We start from the raw sequence: 22,230 nt of genomic DNA, 5'->3' as shown, positions 1-22,230 counted from the left end.
CAGGCAGATCTCTCCGAGGACAACCTGGTCTACAGAGTAACAAGACACAGAGAAACTCTGTCTCAAAAATAAAATAAAAATTAAGACACCCACTCAAACGGACTCGCTAGAGGCAATAAAGGACCAAAGCAGCAGACTTCTAGAACCAGGGTGCTGAGGCTTGCAAGCTGAACAAACTCCGCGGGGCTTGATCCTCAGCGGAAATGGCTCTCTACAGCGCACTCAATCAAGTTCACCGACCTTGCTGCAGTGACCCCAGCCCCAAGGCTGCGCAGCCCGTTAAGGCTCTCCCGCTTCCCAACGGGCTGAAGGGCTTGGCATCTAAAAATATCACCTTAGATAATCCTTCTTAAATGTGCCTTCGTCTTTTTCCTAAAAACAGACACTGTCAACACGCTGGCCTCTATCAATCACAGGCTTGGCCTCCCCCGTCTGATTTAGCTAGCGACCTGTCCCTTTCCGAGAACACTGACTTCCTACATTATCTCCCCTCACAGTCAAGGCAACCCGAGAAGGAACACTGCACGGTTAAATCTAACCACCCAAGAATAAATCCCCGACTTTCTCAATTGAGACGCTTCAGGGCGCATCCTGTGACACTCACAAGGCTTTTCTCCGCCCAGTCAGTGACGGAATCCTCGTGACTCAAAAGCACGGCGCAAGGGTGCCGCTGGGAGAACGGAGGAGGAGCCGCAAACCAGCGCTCTCTGGGTCAGCCCCCGACGGCCCGCGCGTGCGCAGTGTCTCGCCTAGGGATCTCTTTCCCGCCGCTCACACTAGGAAGCCAAACGCCAAATCTGTCCCCGCGCAGCTGCCGCCGCCGGGACGCCCGCCCAGCCCGAGGCGCGCCTGCGCACGTCCCCACGCACGCTCCGGCGTACGGCGGCGGCCAGGGGTCGCGAGCCGGTGGGAGACCCGCGCGCGCGGAGCAGCCCGGGGAGTCGGCGCGTCTTTCCCTCCCTCCCCCCACTCCCCTCCCCGCTCCCTTCCCCCCTCCCCAAGAATGTTCCGCTACGAGGTGAGTGGCTGCGACCGGAAGTGACCCCTCCCTCGCCCGCGCGCCCCTTTTTTCTTCTGCTGCCCGTCGCGCGGGTCTTGTGCGGCTGAGGAGGGGGCAGGGCGCGGACGGCTGGAAACCCCTCTTCGGCCGGGGGGCTCGGGTGGGGCCCGGAGCGCACGTCGGGGGGCGGGACTGGCGAGAGCCGGCCGCTGGTTTGCGGCGGGCAGAGCCCGTTAAGTGCGGTAACCTGACCCTTTCCTTGCGCCTCCGTTCACGGAGCTGCCTTGGAGACCTGCTTTGCTCCTACCCGGTGGCTCTTCCTGAGGCAAAATCCCCGGGGAATGCCCACGGAAGCATTTCCCGCCCTGCACCCGGAACCCCTTCACCCGGATTACACACACCCCTGTGCACGCGGGCAGCCGTCAGGTGGAGGGGCAGGGACTGGCCTTTGGGCTGAGAGTCGGCTTGTTAAGGAGCTCGGAGTGGGGAGGGGGGCGTGTCCCGCAGAAGTTCCTTCTAGGAGGATGGAGGAAAGTGTGGGTTTGGTGACGTTGTCTGGAGAATGTAGCTGTTTGCTGACCGTCACTTACTGCTGTGTGACCTTGAGCGACTCCTAATCTTGGGGCGAAACAGTTTCTGGATTTGTAGTTTAAGAACTGAGCTAGGGAAGAAATCCTTACTGAGTCATCCTGATTTGGTCCAGTAGATCTTTGTGATTTCGTAGAGAGTTGCTAGAAGTTGCTTCTGGTATGAAGACAGTTGCAGGGCTGGCTCTCTAGGGGAGGAAGATTGGGTAGAAAGGCCCTTAAAAGTTCCCAGGTAAGTTATATCACCAGCTGTTCTGCTAGAGTGTGGAATTCCGATTTGGAATCTTTGAACATTGGGAACATTGGAATGTAAAATATGCCATTGGAATGTTTGATTTTACATTTGTGACTCAACTCACTTTGTGTAAACATGAGGAGAGATGATGACATACTGTGAATAGGAATTGCCAGAAGCAAAGAAAACTTGATAAACTGAATAAATCTGAATCGGGAGAAATGATTGAAATTAGGATATGCCAAGCTTGTCTAGTGATCACTACTCTCTGGAGGCTGTGCAGGAGAATCAAGAGTTCTAAGCCAGCCTGTACCTAGAGAAATAATAACTAAAACAAAGTAAGGTAGAACATACCCAAGATGTTATGACGATTCTAGCTTTTATTCAGCTTTGTAAAATCTTTGCCTTGTTTAATCCTCACACAAATTTCTTTCATCAAGTTGTGTTTGGCTCAGAATTATAGTTGAAGGCATGGAGGTTTAGTACCTAGTGCAGAGTCTGAGACATAGTAGGTCCTCAAAAGGTATCTAGAGACTGGGGAGATGACTGCTCTTCCACAAACCCCAAGTTCAATTCCCAGTACCCACATGGCAGCTCACAACTTGTAACTATAGTTCCAGGGGATCTAGCATTGTCATGTATATATGTATGCAGGCAAAACACCAGTGCATGTAAAATAAAAGTAAATCATTTAAAAAATTTTCAAATTGCCTATTAGACAACTCTGTAAGAGTAGAACAAGAAGTTGTGATTGTTTTTAATGCTTAACTTAAATTGTAGCTGACAATGATCGCGTTCTGCTTTCTGGCTAGAGTTTAGTCCTACAGGAAAGAGGAAAAAAGATGTATAGATTTAAAAGTATTGGGAAAATGACAGGGATGTAGTGAGGAAAATGTAATTTTGTTGAAAAGTTACATGAAACTCAAGATAATAAGGTGTTCATTTATAATTACCACTATTTCAAACAGTGATATAAAGGGATTTTGTCTTATGTTATAGTCATTAAAAAGGCCCAACTTTAAACAACTACATAAATGTCATGAGAAATAAGAGAAATAAATTGTCTTTGTATTTTTCCTTTTTCTGTAGTCTTTGGAGGATTGTCCTCTAGATGAAGATGAAGATGCATTTCAAGGCCTGGGAGAAGAAGATGAAGAAATTGATCAATTTAATGATGATACATTTGGGTCAGGTGCAGTTGGTAAGTGGCATATTTTATACTGTCTTTTTTGATCTCAGCAAGTACTTTGGTATTAGGTCAACCTCTAACATGAGTCCCAAGGTAGAATATTGGGATTACAAATGTTGGCCAGTGTTCTGTGTTCTCAGGGTTGGACTCAGGTTGTCAGACTTGTGCACAAATTGGTTTTATTCACTCAGGTGAGCTGGGTATTCTTACCTGACCCAGTTTTGTTTATATAATACAGCCTTCACTAAGTCGTAGCAGTTCATCTTCTGTTCATCTTCTGTGAGGCCTCTTTGCCTTACCTATAATAGCAGATATTCTTGATTCTCTGTAGCTGTATGCCAATATAAGGAATTTAAATAATTGGAAAAGTAGACATTTAAATGAGGTTGAAAGTAATCCTGCATAAAGGACATACGTGTTTGTAGAAAATGCAAGGAAAACTAGTGGATGTATTGAAAATTCTGATCTAGTATGTAAGACACTTTAAAATTCATTTTACCACAATCAGATGGGGGAAGAACTTGAGTTCTAGGCTAGCCTAGACTACGTGGAAAAACCCATGTCCTAAAAAAAAGGGAGGAAAAGCCCTGCAGGCAGTGGTGGTACACACCTTTAATCCCAGCATTTGGGAGGCAGAAGCAGGCAGAGCTCTATGAGTTCCAGGGGTGTCCCTGTCTCATACACACCCTCAAGTGGGAGTCTCCTGTGCTATCACTAGTGTATGGCATCATAATTTCTACTGTCTCAGAAGGGTTTCAGTACAGTGGAAACACGATACAAAGAATTTGGGTTATAAAATGTCTTTATAAATTAGTAAACGTACTTAGAACAAGTTCAGAGAAAGTAGACTAACAAGGTAAAGTTTATACTTTAAAAGAAGAACAAGTAGAGTATACAGATGAATACCTGAAATGTAGATATTCCTGCTTCAGCTGTTGGAATGCAGCAATAACGGTGTTGTTGGGCTTTGTGTAAATATTTGTTATTTCTTTGGAAGTTCAGTCTGTACAAGTGTTTCAAGTTAAATAATAAAGAAAGCCAGGAAAAATATAACAGTAGCGGGTTAGCCCAAGGTGTTCAGTACCAAAAAGCTTTAAAAATCTTACAGTGGATACTGATTTTGCAGTAATGTAAACAGTTTAAAGTCTTAAGCTCAGAGTTCATGAGGTGGCAAAAATGGAAAGGTTTGTTTTTGTCTACCATTTACAAAAGTCAGTACAAAATGAAAACTGTCCTGAGGGAGAACATCAAGAAATCTGCTGACAGTAGAAGCCGTGCTCGGTAGAGACAAGAGTTAAAGAATCTTGGAAGATAGCCAGAGTTAGGAGATGAGATTGTTCAGGAGAATGACATGATCCAAGATGCTGTTGTCTGTCTCCATGGAGATAGCAAAGGAAGCTATGTAGACTAGAATTACAAGCACTGAGAAGTGATACAAATTGCAAATTGTATTTAGAAGGTAGTTTATCAGTAACCCCTAAAATACAGTAAAAGCTACAAACAGTATATACTTGTGTCTAGATTTTTTTAATTAAAATGTTACCATTTTCAGCAAGTTCTTCACTATTAAAATGCAGATGAGTAACATACTTTACTAAGATGAGACAGCATAGTATGGTCTCCATTTTGAACCTTGATAGAATGATCTTTGCCTTCTCACTGGCATTCAGAGTATTGACAGTGCACCCCTCCAATCATGCTTGTCATCCCAAGATAGGAACACTGACCTGAGAAGAGTACTGGGGTCTATAGATTTACATGATGTGATCAGATAAAGGTCCTTGGTGTGCAGTAAAGAGTAATTCGTAGAATATAGAGGCAACAAATTAACATGGCTAGCTTACTTTGCACCTGAAGCAGAAGAGTGATTAAGGACATCTTTGCCAACAAAGATTATAATGGAGAAAAGTTTCCCAAAGGTTACTTTCTTTTTGTTTTGTTTTGTTTTGTTTTGTTTGGGTTTTTTTGTTTTGTTTTTTTGTTTTTTTCGAGACAGGGTTTCTCTGTGTAGCCCTGGCTGTCCTGGAAGTCACTCGGTAGACCAGGCTGGCCTCGAAATCCGCCTGTCTCTGCCTCCCAAGTGTTGGGATTAAAGGCGTGCACCACCACCGCCCGGCTCAAAGGTCAATTTCTTTTTTGGTGGGATGTGGGAGTATGGGTTTTATTTGTTTGTTTTTTTGAGACAGTGTTTCTCTGTATGGCCTTGGCTGTCCTGGAACTCAAGACCAGATTGGCCTTGAACTCAGAGATCCACCTGCCTCTGCCTACCAAGCACCAATGCTAAAGGTGTACCCCAGCACTGCCAGGCTGGTAAACTGAAATTCTTAATTCCTTACATCTTCCTAAGTTGGTCTGTAAGTTCTTTGGAAAACCATTATAGACAGAGGAGATACAGAGTTTAAACCAGTGTGTAAAATGTTGACTTGATGATTTGTAATTAGTGGGGTCAGCACCTTGAGTAATACCTGTTAGCGTAGTGGATACTTTACATCATTGGCTACTAAAGTTCAATGCCACCTTTCTATAAGAAACTGAACCTTTATCTTCTGCATAAAAAGAAGTTTGCTATCTCAGAGTAACAAATAGTGTTACAGTAATCCCTACTTATTATCTGAAAATAAGTTTACACTTAAACTGTGTGTGGAAGTCCACACCTTTAATCCCAGCATTTATGAGGCAGATGCAAATGGATCTCTGAGTTCTGAGTTCTAGGCCAGCCTGGTCTACAGAGTATGTTTCAGGACAGTTCAGGGTTATAAAGAGAAACCCTGTCGTCAGGGGAAGGGGGAAAAAAAAAACCCCAAAAAAACCCCTTACACTTACTTGGTGGTTATAGGCTCCATTCTCAATAATTAACATTTATTATTAATATTTATAGCAGTGTTTGTTTTTCCTGTACTAAAGATTAAACCAGCGCCACACAAGGCAAGTGCTTTACCATTGAGCTGTGTCTCCAGCCCCAGTATTATCCTAATTTTAACAGATAAGGAAGCATGGTGGCCAAGGGGTTCAGAAACTAAGTACAATTAGTGTGAACTACTGGTTGTAGTATTTGGGGAAGTCTGAACCACTTTTATTTGGAAGAGCCCCATGTTCCTTCATCCCTCCACTTTTTGTTTTTACTTAGAAATAACCTGAAGATAGGCTTTAAATGTGATAAAAGTTTATGGAAAGAGTTCGTTGGGGTATACTGGTTTATTAGATGAAGGAATGTCTCTTTCCTTTTTTTAAATCTTAATTTCTTATCTATTCGACCAATGCTATAACTAGGTCAAACACTGGCATATAGTTAAACAACTATATTTTTAGTTTATTTGTATTCATGTCTTATTCATTTGTATATACTTACTGTATGTGAAGTTTTTAATTTCAGTTTTTATCATATGTATTTGTGTGATATATGTGTATGTTCATTTTTACATGTATGAGGAAGTCTATCTAACCAACTTGGTCCCAGGATTCTTCCCCACCAACCCGATTACCACTGGGACTACAGATTGGAGACCAACTCAGGTTTTTATATGGGTTGCTAGAGATAGATTTGAACTCTTGACCTCATGCCTGTGTGGCAAGTGCTCTATCCACTGAGCCCTCTACCCAGTTCCAGTCATGATTAGCCCTTGATATATAAGTATAGTTTCCCAAGACAGGGTTTCTCTGTGTAGCCCTGGGTGTCCTGGAACTCACTCTGTAGACCAGGCTGGCCTCGAACTCAGAAATCCCCTGCCTCTGCCTCCCAAGTGCTGGGATTAAAGGCGTATGCCACCACTGCCCGGCCTTAAATTATTTTCTATAAGATGACAGTTCAAGAAAAAGTGTCACTTGGTTAAGAGGCTGAAAACCACACTTGAAAGATGACTTATATATAGAAGCTTGGATATATTTACAACTTGGATACAAAGTGATCCATTGATTTAAGGACATCTTAATAGAACTAATATGTTCAGCTTTTTCACAGAGTTCTAAACTAGCAGCCCTTAAGTCCTTTGACACCAAAATCTTAAATTTGGAAGTCCTACCAACTTAATTTTTTATTCTATCATTAGTATTATATATGTGATACATTTCTACTTGATTAATAGTAAACTTTAAATACATAGCTGGTCCTAAAAGCGAGATAGCCTACATAAATACTTAAGATTCTAAGATATGCATCATACTTATTACAATGTGATTTTAAAATCATCTAAATGTTTTTCTAGGAAATAAGCTAAAGTATAGTTTGTTGATAGAATGGCTCATATATAATGGCTAAAAAGAATGAGAAAAAAAATCAGTAGTTACACCTTGCATTTATACATGAGAAGATATTCAAGATACATTGTATTGAGGGAGAGTTAAAATCTCGGTTCTGTCGTCATCTTCACAGTGTGACTTGTCTTTGGCCATCCATTTATCTTCATTTTCAGTCGGCCTTTCTTCCGTGTTCCATAGAATATTCTTCTAATGCAGTATGTCATTTGCTTATTCATTGTTTATTCTCTTTGTCTTTCTTTTTGAGTGAGGGAAGTGTGAGGGTAGCATCCTGTGTTCTTAACACAGTGCTTGTCATATAATAGAGGTTTAACAAATACTGAATGTAGTAGATTCAAAGTCCCTCATGTTGTGGTGACCCTCATCCATAAAATTTTTTGTTGCTACCTCATAACTGTAATTCTGTTACTGTTATAAATAACAATGTAAGTATTTTTGGAGATATAGGTTTGTCAAAGGAGTCCCAAACCACAGGTTGAGAACAAGTGGCTTAGAAGAAGGTGGCAGTTAAAATTTAAAAGAAAGCCCAGGGGCCCACCCAATGCAGCCGAAAAGGAGTGCGTGGTGCTGGGAGTGGGTGCAGCCTACATGGCCTAAGACAGGGCTCTCACCCTCCTTTCACCCACATCAGAGTCCCTTGACGTTGCCCATCGTCGACAGCCTAAAGCCTTCGACCATCGATGTGACTCGTCTCACATCAGTGTTTTGGGGTTGTGAACTTGTCTAAGACCCCCCATAATTAGACATCCAAATTCAAAACTCACATAGTTGGGATTGAACATAAGACGCCTTCTCTAACTAAACAGAGAAGGGGGAGATGCCAGAAGCCAGGACCCTCGCCCTTACCCTTACCCCCTACCTTTCCCCACCTGCACAATGTCCTCTGAAGCTTGGCAACTGCAAGATCCTGCTTAGCAACTGCAGATAGACTCAAAGCAGAGTACCATGTCTTCTTAAGAATAGCAGGGAGACCATAACTCAAGCAGTGTACCATATCTTCTGAAGAACTGCAGGTAGATCATAATTCAAGGCAGTGTACCATATAGACCATGACATGTTTCAAGGCACAGGCCAAGAAGATTTTGTACTTTTCCACCACCTGGACCCTCTTACCCCCTCCCCTTGTAAAACATGCTATAAAAAAGCATTTCATGTTCAAAAAAAGAAATTAAAAAAAAAAAATTTAAAAGAAAGTCTTCTGTTAGTACTGTAGGTTTTTACTTTTTCCTAAAGTTTTTGCCTGAAACATAAAATACCAAAGTTAATACATTGTAGTATAAAGCTCTGTCTTCAGTTTAGAAATCAGTTTCAGACTAGTGTTCAGACACCTTTAGTTGATACTTTAAACTGTTGGTTGATCCAAAAGCTTGGTTTTTAGGGGTAGAGGGGTGGAGGGAAGGTTCCCACATATATGTCCAGGTACATGCCCTTTTGTGTGTGTGTAGGCCAGAGGCAGATGTCAGATCCTTGGAGCTGGAGTGCCAGGCATCCAAAGGAACCCTGGGTTGTAATGCAGGTGCTAGCATGGAAACTCCAGTCTTCAGTATTATACAGCAAGTGCTGTTAGCCACTAACCCATTTCTCCACTCCCCCAGAATTTGTGTTTTATTCCTAATTCAAGCTTTTTCTTTTTTTTATAATGAAAAAAGCAGTTTATAAATGCCATGTCTGCTTACAGAAACTTAAATATTATAACACTCTTTTGTTTCTTTGAGGTAGATGGATGGATGGGGGGGAGGGGTTTTTGGTTTGGTTTGGTTTTTTTTATTCGTGACAGGGTCTCAGTGTGCTACTCTAGCTGGTCTGGAACTTGTTATGTAGGCCTGGCTGACACAGCCACAGACATCCACCTGCCTCTGCCTCCCAGGTGCTAGGAGTAAAGATATGCACCATGCTGTTCAGCTGAGCTCCATTTCTTAAATAAACTGACCTGTCTTACAGATGATGATTGGCAGGAAGCACATGAGCGCCTGGCTGAGTTGGAAGAGAAGCTCCCTGTGGCACCTGATGAACAAACAGGCAATGGAGAGAGAGATGAGATGGACTTGTTGGGTGACCATGAAGAGAATCTAGCAGAAAGACTCAGTAAGATGGTGATTGAAAATGAGCTAGAAGATCCAGCTATCATGAGGGCAGTGCAGACCAGGCCAGTTTTACAAGTAAGTTACTCTGATTTGTAAACTCACAATGTAGCTCAAATAAAGTGCTGAGCTTTTGTCATTTATTTTCTGTTTAATAACAGAATTACATGTGCCATAGAAAATTATTAATTGGTGGAGTGGCTCACACCTCTAATCCCAGCACTAGGGAGGCTGGGGCATGCAGATAACTGTGGATTGGAATTAGCCTAGCTATTTAGCAAGTTCAAGAACAGCCTGGACTCAGAATAAGACCCTATCATATAAAAGAAAACAAATCAAAAGGTTGATAATTCCTGATATTGGCAACTTTGTAGATGAACTTGGGGAGTCATGTGTATTCTGGAACACTGTGGCTTATTTCCTCAGTAGTTCAGGTTCAAGTCTGAGAGACTATTCTAGACTCTGTGTGTATGTTTTCCTTTTTTGGCAGCCTCAACCAGGAAGTCTAAATTCCAGCATCTGGGATGGATCTGAAGTTTTGAGGCGAATTCGTGGACCACTACTTGCTCAGGTATTAAACATTCCTCTTCATGTAGAATGACTCATAGCTACAGATAAGTTGGCTCCCGTTGTAATCGTATACAAGTATGTATCCTTCACCAGTGTTAACCTTGACTGCTAATGTTCCCTTCCTCAGCTCTCAGGTTTTAAGGGATGAGGGGGAGTTGTCAGAATTCATAGATGTCAGTGTATGATTTAAGTTAGTTAAAAATCCAACCAAAACTGCACATCAAGGACTGTGATGGAGCACAAGGCCAAAGATTGATTATTAAAAGGATAATGCAAAGGAATTTTATGGGAGTAATAAAATTGGTATATGTATTTATTAAAAGTCAGAGAATTGTACACCAAAGGATGACTTATTACTGAGTACGAGTTAAAATTAAGATAATTTCTTAGTATATCTTTGGCATCTGTAGAGATTATTAAAATATCACAAGTTAACTAATTTCTCTGTATCATTTTTAACCACTTCCTCAATAGGAAATGCCTACAGTATCTGTATTAGAATATGCCTTGCCTCAGAGGCCCCCACAGGGCCCAGAAGATGATCGAGACCTTTCTGAGCGAGCTTTACCAAGGCGGTCAACATCACCTATTATTGGAAGTCCTCCTGTTAGAGCTGTTCCTATTGGCACCCCACCTAAGCAGATGGCTGTTCCCAGCTTCAACCAACAGGTACCTTTCATTGACGTACACAGCCCAGGATATTGGGAATCTGGGCAAAATTATTTGGGATCCTGGGAGGAGGGTGGAAGTTGTGGATAGGCATTAAAAGAATAGCCAATTAGAGAAGAAATTAGTGTAAATGAGACACATTCCCTAATATCATTTGCTGCTCCTGCTGCTGCTGCTGCTGCTACCTTTTAACTGGGGGAGAAAAGTGTAGTTAGCCACATTAGAACATATGTCCTTTTTTTAAGTGTTTTGCTGGCTGCCGGGTACATTAGCAGAAAATACTGAAAGCTGGGGGGAGTGGGAACACTCAGCATTGTCCACATCCCTTTTTACCTTTAAGATATCCCTGCTTTCCCTAGAGCCTGTGCAGTCCTGTTCCATAGACTTTCCTCCACCTGAAACCAGCAGCTGAAAAGGAAGGCCAAATTGGAAGGTATGGGGGGAGGGTGGTGTTGGTATGGCCTAGTTAGGCTCAATATCCTAAGAAATGGTGGAGTCACAATGTATCACAACATTGCTGACCATGACGGCCATATCACTGAGGCTTCAGAATAGGACTTAGTTAATCCTCCAGCTTTCTTATCATTCCTTCTCCCTCAAAATAACCAAAACATCCTCTTGGAGAAAAATTTCAAGTCAGAATGTCTGCTGCTACATCCCTCAGATAGCATGGAAGGGTGGGGATACTGGAGAATTAGCTAAATCATCTTCAGTTAACATGAAACTGATTTGTGAGAGGAAGTGACCAAAGGTTGTCTTTTTAAACCCATAGCCAGAGCATATTACTTAGAAGTAGGGTTTTGCATTGAGTTCTGTGTCTCTACCAGTACTTGACGGGAGGGAGTGTAGGAAGGCAAAAGACTGATTTCATTGAATGTAGTTCTGTATGTGTTTGTCCTAATAGATTCTGTGTCCGAAGCCTGTTCATGTTCGGCCCCCAATGCCACCACGTTATCCTGCTCCCTATGGTGAGAGGATGTCTCCAAACCAGCTCTGCAGTGTCCCGGTATGTCCCTCTACAACATAACAGGACTGTTTAATGTGAACTTGATGATCACCATTAGTATGTAGTAGAGCTGACATTTCCTAGATTATATGTATCCCTTGTAATCTCTTATTCTCTAGATTTTTCAGTCCCAAGGTCAAAGGACAAAAGTTTACTTTGTTTCTTGACACTTTAAGAGTCTAGGTTCAGTTGGGCGTTGCTATATATGCCTATAATCCTAGCACTCAGTAGACTGAGGCAAAAGCATTCTTTGTTGTTTTTTTTTTGTTTGTTTGTTTTGGTTTTTTTTTTTTTTTTTTTTTTTTGGTTTTTTCGAGACAGGGTTTCTCTGTGTAGTCCTGGCTGTCCTGGAACTCACTCTGTAGACCAGGCTGGCCTCAAACTCAGAAATCCGCCTGCCTCTGCCTCCCAAGTGGCAAAAGCATTCTTAATTCCAGGCTAGCCTGGTCTACATAGCAAGTGAGTTTCAAGCTGAGCTACTTAGCAAGACTCTTGTCTCAACAAAAGGAAGAAGCACAAAAAGATTCTAAGTTCATTTTAATCTCTGTTTTCTGCTGCTTGAGCCTTTCACTCTACTGCTGTCTTTTTCCTGTTACACAGACATAGTGTTCCATAATTTCTAGCATTCTTATCTAATATAAGGCTCTCCAGTTTAGGAGTTTTTAATATCTAACTTTATATCAAATTTATACTGAATTTGCTTAATATATTGATTTGCTTGTTCCATAATGTGAACATAATATCCCTTTTTTGTGTCCTTAGAACTCTTCCCTCCTGGGCCACCCTTTTCCTCCTAGTGTTCCTCCTGTACTCAGTCCCCTGCAGAGAGCACAGCTTCTTGGGGGGGCACAGGTAAGCCTACAGTTTGCTGAACCCATAAAAAGTCCTGCTGTTCTAAAATTTCATTGCTTGACACCCTTTTCTTTAACTGTTAGCTGCTTCAAACCCTGCCCCCTGTTTGTTTTCTCAAGTGAAGTTATTAATGGAAATTGTTTACATTTTGATGGTGCATGCCTGTATTTCCAACACTTAGGAGGCTGAGTTAGGATTATGTATTTGAGGCCATCCTGGGCTATACAGGGAGTTCCCAAATAGTCTGAAATACATATTGAGATCCTGTCACAAAGGTTGGTGGGGCCGGTGAGGATTGCTAATTCTGTGTCAAAGATCTTGTCCCTCTTTGCAGCTACAGCCTGGACGAATGTCTCCCAGCCAGTTTGCACGGGTCCCTGGATTTGTTGGTAGCCCACTGGCTGCCATGAATCCTAAGTTGCTACAAGGGCGCGTTGGGCAGATGCTTCCCCCAGCACCAAGCTTCCGTGCCTTCTTTAGTGCTCCACCCCCTGCTACACCACCTCCACAGCAGCATCCTTCTGGCCCAGGACCTCACCTACAAAACCTAAGGTATACAAAACATGCCTCTGATGATCCATTGTTAGCAATCCCTTTTAGTTTTATACTGTAAAATTTTCATAATCTCTTGTTTAGTTTTGTAATGTAAAAGTCTTGGGATACTTGCTTAGTACAGTATTTGAGGAGTCCCTGGATCCTTGAGTTGTCAGGAGAACTGCTTGAGTCTTCAGGCTATACACTGATGTCAGGAATGTCATGCTTCCTTTGCACATGATAAGTGCACATGCTTCCTTTGCACATGGTATGAAGTGAAACTTCGTTTTTTCTGAAGTTTCACTTCATACCATTTTGCAAACATTCATCCAGTAAAATACACAGTGCTGATGACTAAAGAATTACCACAAATAACAGGTGGAAACAGAAGCCAAGAAGTTAACTGATCTCAGTGCCAGCTGAGTTGCTTGCTTCTACTTTATGGTTTGATAAGACAGACTTGATTTCTGCCTTGGTAAAATTGTGTCTTATGTAAATCACAGCAATTTGTGTTCTTAAGAGAAACATCAATAGAACATACATGTGTGGAAAGTTAATTTTAGTCCAAGGAACTGACTGGCAAATTGGAAACACATGTAGCAGGCTAGAAACTAAGAGTCACATTGCAGTCTTGACCTTGAAGTATGTCAGCCAGCAGGCTAGATACTCAGCAGAATTTTATTTTCTGATACAGTTTACTTCTGAGTGACTTCTGGTTTGGGCTGTTAGGCTTGCCAGATTATAGAAGGCAGTGTCTTAAAAAGTCAATGGATTATAAAAGTCAATGTCTATAAAATGCTTTCATGGCAGCTTCTGTACTAGGGTTTGGTTAACCTTGAGTATCATAGCTGGTCAGCTTGACATGTAAAATTAACCACCACCTATATACTATTCAATACACTATTCCCACAAAAAAAGTTAAAGCTAAATACATTAAAATACTAAGAATAAAAAACTTGTATTGTTTAACTACTAGTGCACTGAGTTTCATAGTTATCCTCTTGGATTTGAGTTGGTCATTATGGAAGAAATACAGTAATATGGCTTTCATTTCTAAAAGTCTGTTTATAGTACACTGACTGTCCCTTGAGTGAACCTATATGAAGTTACCCTGTATCGACAACCTTTTTTAAAATGAAGTCAATTAAGATGAGATAATCAAGGACCATTTTCCATTTTTTCTTAGACCTCAGGCCCCAATGTTTAGACCAGACACAACTCACCTTCATCCACAACACCGGCGCCTGTTGTATCAGAGGCAACTGCAGAGTAGAAAGTGAGTATTCATCACTCTTTTGACATGTAAGAGGAACTTGTTGACTTGAGTGACTTGATTTACTTTTTTTTTTTTAACTACATGTACTTAGTATGGAGGTTATTTTGTTGGCCTAAATGCTGTCCTTTTATGTTTTGTTTTATTATATTTATTTCATGCTGTACATGTGTGTATACATATCTGTGGAGGTCAGAAGACAGCTTTACTTATTATGTGTGACAGTCAGTTTGCTTCCTCTAGCACATGGTTTCCAGGAACTGAATTCAGGTTGTCAGGCTGATGTCAAGCACTTTAAAGACTGAGCCATCTGGCTGGTTCAAATGATCTTATTTTTATCAACGAATTCATAGTTACAGTTAGGTTGGCCTTAAGTCATAGTTATGGTTGAGCTCTGACATTTATATTCCTTTTCAAATTTATAATCCCCCTCTTAACTACCTTTTTCTTTGTCTTCTAATTCAGAAGTAACCTTAAAACAGTAGCCAGCTCTAAATGTAGGTGTTATGTGAGCCCAGTGGTCATTCTTTGCCTCTCATTATTTCATCTTCATTCAGATATAATTGTATATTTGTATCTGTGGCCCTGGCTGTGTGGCCAAAATATGGTGAGCTTTGAAAACTAAAAACAGTAGGATATATAAAGCCTCTGCCTTCTATATAAAGTCATAATTATTTACCTAGATAAATTAGAGAAACTAAGTATAGCTTTGAGGGCCCTTCAACATCTGTTTTTGTTTTATGTGTATATGTGTAAAATTCCTTCTCACTTCCAAAAATGTTCTAGAATATATTTTTGCAGGGGAGACAAAGGAATCTAATGGGGACTTAAAAATAAAACTCCAAATGAAAGCTATATAGGGAAAGATTAGTACATTTTCACTGTATTAAAAGTTAAGCCTTGCCAGGTGTTAACACATGCTTGTAATTCTGTGACTTGAAGGCATTGTCCTTAAAAAAGGAAGAACCCAACAGTAATAAAGACAGCTAAAAATTAGACAACAAAAAGAAGTCAAAGGGATACAAATAGGAAAGGAAGAAGTCAAAATATCACTGTTTGCAGATGATATGATAGTACACTTAAGTGACCCCCAGACTTCCACCAGAGAACTCCTAAACCTGATAAACAACTTCACCAAAGTGGCTAGTTATAAAATCAACTCAAACAAATCAGTAGCCTTCCTCTACATGAAAGATAAACAGACTGAAAAAGAAATTAGGGAAACAACACACTTCACAATAGGTGCAAATAGTATAAAATACCTTGGTGTGAATCTAACCAAGCAAGTGAAAGACCTGTATGACAAGAACCTCAAGTCTCTGAAGAAAGAAATCGAAGAAGATCTTAGAAGATGGAAAGATCTCCCATGCTCATGGATTGGCAGGATTAATATAATAAAAATGGCCATCTTGCCAAAAGCAGTCTACAGATTCAATGCAATCCCCATTAAAATCCCAACTCAATTCTTCACAGAGTTAGAAAAGGAAATTCTCAAATTCATATGGAATAACAAAAAACCCAGGATAGCGAAAACTATTCTCAACAATAAAAGAACTTCTGGAGGAATCACCATCCCTGACCTCAAGCTGTACTACAGAGCAATAGTGATAAAAACTACCTGGTATTGGTACAGAGACAGGCAGGAAGATCAATGGAATAGAATTGAAGACCCAGAAATGAACCCACACACCTATGGTCACTTGATCTTTGACAAAGGAGCTAAAACTGTCCAGTGGAAAAAGGACAGCATTTTCAACAAATGGTGCTGGTTCAACTGGAGGACAACATGTAGAAGAATGCAAATTGATCCATTCTTATCTCCTTGTACAAAGCTCAAGTCTAAGTGGATAAAGGACCTCCACATAAAACCAGATACACTGAAACTAATAGAAGAGAAGGTGGGGAAGAGCCTCAAATACTTGGGCACAGGGGAAAAGTTCCTGAACAGAACACCAATGGCATATGCTCTAAGATCAAGAATTGACAAATGGGACTTCATAAAATTGCAAAGTTTCTGTAAGGCAAAGGACACTGTCAATAGGACAAAACGACAACCAACAAATTGGGAAAAGATCTTTACCAATCCTTCATCTGATAGAGGGCTAATATCCAATACATACAAAGAACTCAAGAAATTAGACTCCAGACAACCAAATTACCCTATTAAAAAATGGGGTATAGAGCTTAACAAAGAATTTTCAATGGAGGAAACTCGAATGGCCGAGAAGCACCTAAAGAAATGTTCAGTATCCTTAGTCGTCAGGGAAATGCAAATCAAAACAACCCTGAGATTCCATCTCACACCAGTCAGAATGGCTAAGATTAAAAACTCAGGTGATAGTAGATGCTGGCGAGAATGTGGAGAAAGAGGAACACTCCTCCATTGTTGGTGGGACTGCAAGATGGTGCAACCACTTTGGAAATCAGTGTGTCGGTTCCTCAGAAAATTGGACATAGCATTACCTGAGGATCCAGCTATACCACTCCTAGGCATATACCCAGAAGATGCTCGAACATATAACAAGGACATATGCTCAACTATGTTCATAGCAGCCTTATTTATAATAGCCAGGAGCTGGAAAGAACCCAGATGTCCTTCAACTGAAGAATGGATTCAAAAAACGTGGTATATTTACACAATGGAGTATTACTCAGCTATTAAAAACAATGAATTTGAGAGGTTCCTAGGTAAATGGATGGAACTAGAAATTATCATCCTGAGTGAAGTAAGCCAATCACAAAAGAACACACATGGTATTCACTCACTGATTATTGGGTATTAGCCCAGAAGCTTGAAATGCCCAAGATGCAACTCACAGGCCACATGAAGCTCATGAAGAAGGAAGACCAAGTGGGGGTGATTCGGTCCTTCTTAGAAGGAGCAACAAAATACTCAAGGGAACAAATATGGAGACATAGTGAGGGACAGAAAGAAACTGAAGGAAGGGCCATCTGAAGACCATTCCACCTGAGTATCCATCCCATGTGCAGTCACCAAAGGGAGATGCTGATGTGGAAGTCAGGAAGTGCATGCTGATAAGAGCCTGATATGTATGTCTCCTCAGAGGTCTTCAAGAGTCTGACATATTCAGAGGCAGATGCTCACAACTAGCCATTGAACTGATAATGGGGTTCTCAGTGGAGGAGTTAGAGTGAAGGCCATTGGAGCTGAAAGGGTTTGTGGCCCCATGAGGAGAGCAACAATACCAACCAACCACAGCTCCCAGGGTCTAAACCACCAGCCTGGGAGCACTTAGGGAGGGATCCAGGGCTTCAGCTGAATAAGTAAGAGTGGAGGGCCCTGCTGGGCATAGGTGGAAGAAGAGATCCTTGACCTCATGAAGGCTGGACGCCCCAGGGGATGGGAATTTTGAGGGTGGGGAGGTGGGAGTGGGGGGGTAGGTAGGGGTTACATCCACAGAGAAGAAGGAGGAGGGGTGAGGGGATAGGAGGTTCCTGGGTGGGTGGGGGATGGGGTAAGCGGTCAACATATGAAATGTAAATAAAACATCCAATAAAAAGATTAAAAAGTAAATAAAGACAGCTAAAATAATTTTCTTTGTTTTAAGGAAGAAACGCAAACACTAACAAAACATATCAAAATATTCCATTCTCAATAGAAAAAAGTTTATTGAGTAGTTCCTAAAACTAAAGAGATGTTCAAGCATACTTATTTCAGAGATAAACATTAAAATTAGATAGTAGGTTACAGTCATCAGTCAAGCAAAATTTGAAGTGTCTCAGTACTTAATCTGGTGAAAATATTGAGTATATTGAGTAGACTGCTCTTTGGGAGAAGATTTAGGCAGTAGATAATAAAGTTGAAACATGGCTAGATCACGTTTTTGAAGTTCCACTTTATAGTATTTCCAGGATACATTTTCATATAAAGAAGCAAGATCACTTATATAACCAGAAGCGTACAGAATAATACCAATGCAACGAGAGTTAATAAAAAAAGAAATTTTCTAATTCTATTCATTTGCATGCAAAACTCAGGATGTCCTCATTCTTAATAGCTGAGTAGTATTCCATTGTGTAAATGAACCACATTTTCTGTATCCATTTTTCTGTTGTGGGGCATCTGGGCTGTTTCTGTCTATCACAAACAAGGCTGCTATGAACATACTGGAATACGTGCCCCTGTGGCATGATGGGGCATCTTTTGGGTATATTCCCAAGAGTGGTATTGCTGGGTCTTCAGGTAGATCTATTTCCAATTTTCTGAAGAACCTCCAGATTGATTTCCAGAATGGTTGTACCAGTATGCAATGGCACCAGCAATGGAGGAGTGTTCCACTTTCTCCACATCCTTGTCAGCATATGTTGTCACTTGAGGTTTTGATCTTATCCATTCTGATTGGTGTCAGGGTCATTTTGATTTGCATTTCTCTGATCACTAAGTACTTTGAACATTTCTTTAGGTGCTTCTCAGCCATTTGAGAATCCTCTGTTGTGAAATGTCAATTTAGTTTTATCAATTCTTGATCTTAGAGCATGAGCCATTGGAATTCTGATTAGGAAATTTCCCCTTGTGCCAATGAGTTCAAGGCTCTTCCCCACTTTCTCTTCTATTAGATTCAGTGTACTTGTTTTTATGTTGAGGTCCTTGATCCACTTGGACTTGAGCTTTAAGCAAGGTGACAAAAATGGGTCGATTTTCATTTTTCTACATACAGTTAGACCAGCACCATTTATTGAAGATATTTTCTTTTCTCCATTGTATATTTTTGGCTTCTTTGTCAAAGATCAAGTGTGTGTGTGTGTGTAAATATGTGGTTTTATTTCTGGGTCTCAATTCTATTCCACTGATCAACATGTCTGTCTCTGTACCAATACCATGCAGTTTTTTTTATCACTATTGCTCTGTAGTAAAGCTTGAGGTCAGGGATGGTGATTCCCCCAGCTGTTCTTTATTGTTAAGAATTCTTTTTGCTGTTTTGGGTTTTGCCTTTCCAGATGAATTTGAGAATTACTCTTTCCATGTCTTTGAAGAATTGTGTTGGGATTTTTGATGGAGATTGCATTGAATCTGTAGATTACCTTTGGTAGGATGGCCATTTTTACTATGTTAATTCTGCCAATCCATAAACATGGGAGATCTCTCCTTTTTCTGAGATATGAGGCCCCCAACACATATACAGCAGAGGACTGCTGGGTCTGAGTTCAGTCAGAGAAGATGCACGTAACCCTCAAGAGACTGGAGGCTCCAGGGAGTTTAGAGGTCTGGTTGGGGTGGGGGAGTGGGGACATCTTTGTGGAGATGGTTGTGGGGAGGAGGTATGGGATGTGGAACAGTTGGAGGGTGGACAGGGAGGGGAATAAAATCTGGAATGTAAGATAATAATAGTAATAATAATAATTTTTCATTATGTTACATAATCAAAGCACTTAAGTAGGTGATCTAAAATGGTTGCATCTGAGTGTGCCCATCTATCCATAAGTTTAGAATAAAGTTTGCTGCCTGCCCACGGTAAAAGGAAAAAGAAAAAAAAGAGAGAGAAAGACAGACAGATAGACAAGACATTCAAAGACAGACGCATAAGCAGTACAACGATTTGAGGAGCAGGTGCTGAGGAGAGACCATATAAAAGCAGCAGGGGAAGCTATAAGTGGCCGGGAGAGATAATTCTGCAGTTAAGAGTATCTCCTGGGGCTAGAGGGATAACGCTGACTGCTCTTCCAGAGGACCTGAGTTCAATTCCCAGCAACCACATGATGGCTCACAACCATCTGTAATGAGATCCAGTACCCTCTTCTGGTGTATCTGAAGACAGACAGCTACACTGTACTCATATAAATAAAAAATAAATCTAACAAAACAACCTTGTTTTTCAGAAGACCAGAGTCCAGCACCCAGCTGCTATGTCATTCAGCTTCATAACCACCAATTGGCCTATATATGCACAAATATACATAAAACATTTTAAAATAATCTTTAAGGCCTTCAGCTAACCTATATTATTATTATTATTATTTGGTTTTTGAAACAAGGTCTTACTTTATAGTTGAGACTGGCCTGAAACATTATGTTAGTCTATGCTCGAACCCACAGTCCTGAGTAAGCCTTGAGTGCTGGGAGTATGAGTGGCTGTCCACGATTGGATATGTGACTTCAAAGTGAAGCAAATTGGCCTAAATACATTTTTTAAATCTGGATGGTGGGTATTTATTATAGTACTTTCTTTTGCTTTTAGCTACATTCAAATGTTTTAGGATTTTCAGTGAGTTAAAGAAATTTATACAGACCAGAATCTGATTGACGTGTATTCAAATCTTACTCTGCCACCTGGTAAATAGCTTTGATACTTCCTGGCCTCAGTGTATTGTCTTAAATGGAGAAAAGTTTCCCTGCTGTGAGTGGTTATAATTTACACAAAAGTCCATGTATGAATATTGTCTTAGGGGTTCTGTTGCTTCTACAAAACACCATGATCATAAAGCAAGTTGGGGAGAAAAGAGTTTATTTGGCTTACACTTCCAAATAGATGTTATTATTGAAGGAAATTAAGTCAGGAACTCAAATGACAGGATCCTGGAGGCAGGAGCCAATGTAGAGGTTATGGAGAAGTGCTGCTTACTGGCTTGCTTTTCTTGGCTTGTTCAGCCTGCTTTTTTATAAAACCCAGGACCACCACCCCAGGGATAGCACCACTCACAAGGATCTGGGCTCTACTCCATTGATCACTAATTAAGAAAATGCCTTACAGCTGGATCTCATGGAGACATTTCCTCAACTGAGGCGCCTTTCTCTGTGATGACTCTAGTTTGTGTCAAGTTGACACAAAACCAACTGGTACAGATGTGCTTAAATACTGGGGAAAGTACTCAGATCTTAATTTCATTTCTGTGATTATGTGTCACATAGCTCTTTTCTCTTCGGTTCTGTTAGGGTTCAGTTCTGTTTTCCTTCACAGAAATCAAAGTGGGAACCAGCCTGTTGTATTCTTATATTTCATACAGAATAAGTAATACACTAACTTGGCCTGAATGCAGCATGTATTTGCCTTTCAGTCAGCATCGGAATCTCAATGGTACTGGAGACAGAGGGGGTCACCGGGCCAGTCATCAAGATTATCTTCGGAAGGATCCATATGCTAATCTAATGTTGCAGCGGGAAAAGGATTGGGTCTCTAAAATCCAGATGATGCAGCTGCAGAGCACTGATCCCTACCTGGATGATTTCTATTACCAGGTAAATAGGCTAGTTTCAAAAACAGTTTGTCTGCTTATGCTAATAATAATCACTTAAATAGTGAATGGTAAAATTGAATACTTGTAGATTTTCTATTGAGATAGTGTCCAGTGAATTCAAACTGATTGCAGATTCTGTTCATTTTTAAATTCTAAATATTATCAAGCTGTGTGTTTTCATTTGAGTATTAATAATCTGGTTTTTCCAATTAGTAATATGGTAGTGTGGGGCTGGGGATGTAGCTCAGTGGGAGAACACTTGCCTAGCATGTGCAAGTCCCAGGCTTCAATCCCTAGTAGCCCCATATACACCAAAGAAAAAGAAACAAAATATTGACAGTCCATCTTTTAAAGACATCTTCATTAATTCAGATTTTAAAAATACCTTTTTTTTGTTTGTTTTTTGTTACTTTGTTGTAACTTCACACACACACGCACTAATTAATTAGTTAATTAATTAATTTTGGTTTTTTCGAGACAGGGTTTCTCTGTGTAGTCCTGGCTGTCCTGGAACTCACTCTGTAGACCAGGCTGGCCTTGAACTCAGAAATCCGCCTGCCTCTGCCTCCCAAGTGCTGGGATTAACGGCATGCGCCATCACTTCCCGGCCTTAAAAATACTTTTTAAAAAATTTATAAAAAATTTATTTTGTGGGCAGTGAGTACTGCTATCAGGGTCTACATGTGAATGTCAGGGGGAATTAGTTGACTTTGTTTGTTTGTTTGTTTGTTTGTTTTGTTTTCACCGTGTAGATCCCAAAGATTAAACTTAGGACATCATGCCTAG

The 22,230-nt window shown here is 40.9% G+C and overlaps 1 protein-coding gene across 1 annotated transcript in view; it reads left to right on the top strand.

The window, feature by feature from the left end:
* The first annotated feature begins 846 nt into the window (after positions 1 to 846).
* Patl1 (PAT1 homolog 1, processing body mRNA decay factor) overlaps positions 847 to 22,230 on the top strand; it is a 34,698-nt gene continuing 13,314 nt past the window's right edge. The window contains exons 1-10 of the mRNA XM_028770066.1: positions 847 to 1,018; positions 2,912 to 3,023; positions 9,207 to 9,424; positions 9,837 to 9,917; positions 10,391 to 10,585; positions 11,490 to 11,591; positions 12,354 to 12,443; positions 12,778 to 12,995; positions 14,164 to 14,253; positions 21,265 to 21,445. Of these exons, the coding sequence (XP_028625899.1) occupies positions 1,004 to 1,018; positions 2,912 to 3,023; positions 9,207 to 9,424; positions 9,837 to 9,917; positions 10,391 to 10,585; positions 11,490 to 11,591; positions 12,354 to 12,443; positions 12,778 to 12,995; positions 14,164 to 14,253; positions 21,265 to 21,445 (1,302 nt within the window). The 5' untranslated portion in view covers positions 847 to 1,003. The remainder of the gene's footprint in view (positions 1,019 to 2,911; positions 3,024 to 9,206; positions 9,425 to 9,836; positions 9,918 to 10,390; positions 10,586 to 11,489; positions 11,592 to 12,353; positions 12,444 to 12,777; positions 12,996 to 14,163; positions 14,254 to 21,264; positions 21,446 to 22,230) is intronic.

Source organism: Grammomys surdaster, unplaced genomic scaffold (genome assembly GCF_004785775.1).
Source record: "Grammomys surdaster isolate TR1022 unplaced genomic scaffold, NIH_TR_1.0 198, whole genome shotgun sequence".
NCBI classification, from domain to species: Eukaryota; Metazoa; Chordata; class Mammalia; order Rodentia; family Muridae; genus Grammomys; species Grammomys surdaster.
Note: the sequence above shows the minus strand (reverse complement) of the source record. Positions and strands in the feature narration are given on the sequence as shown.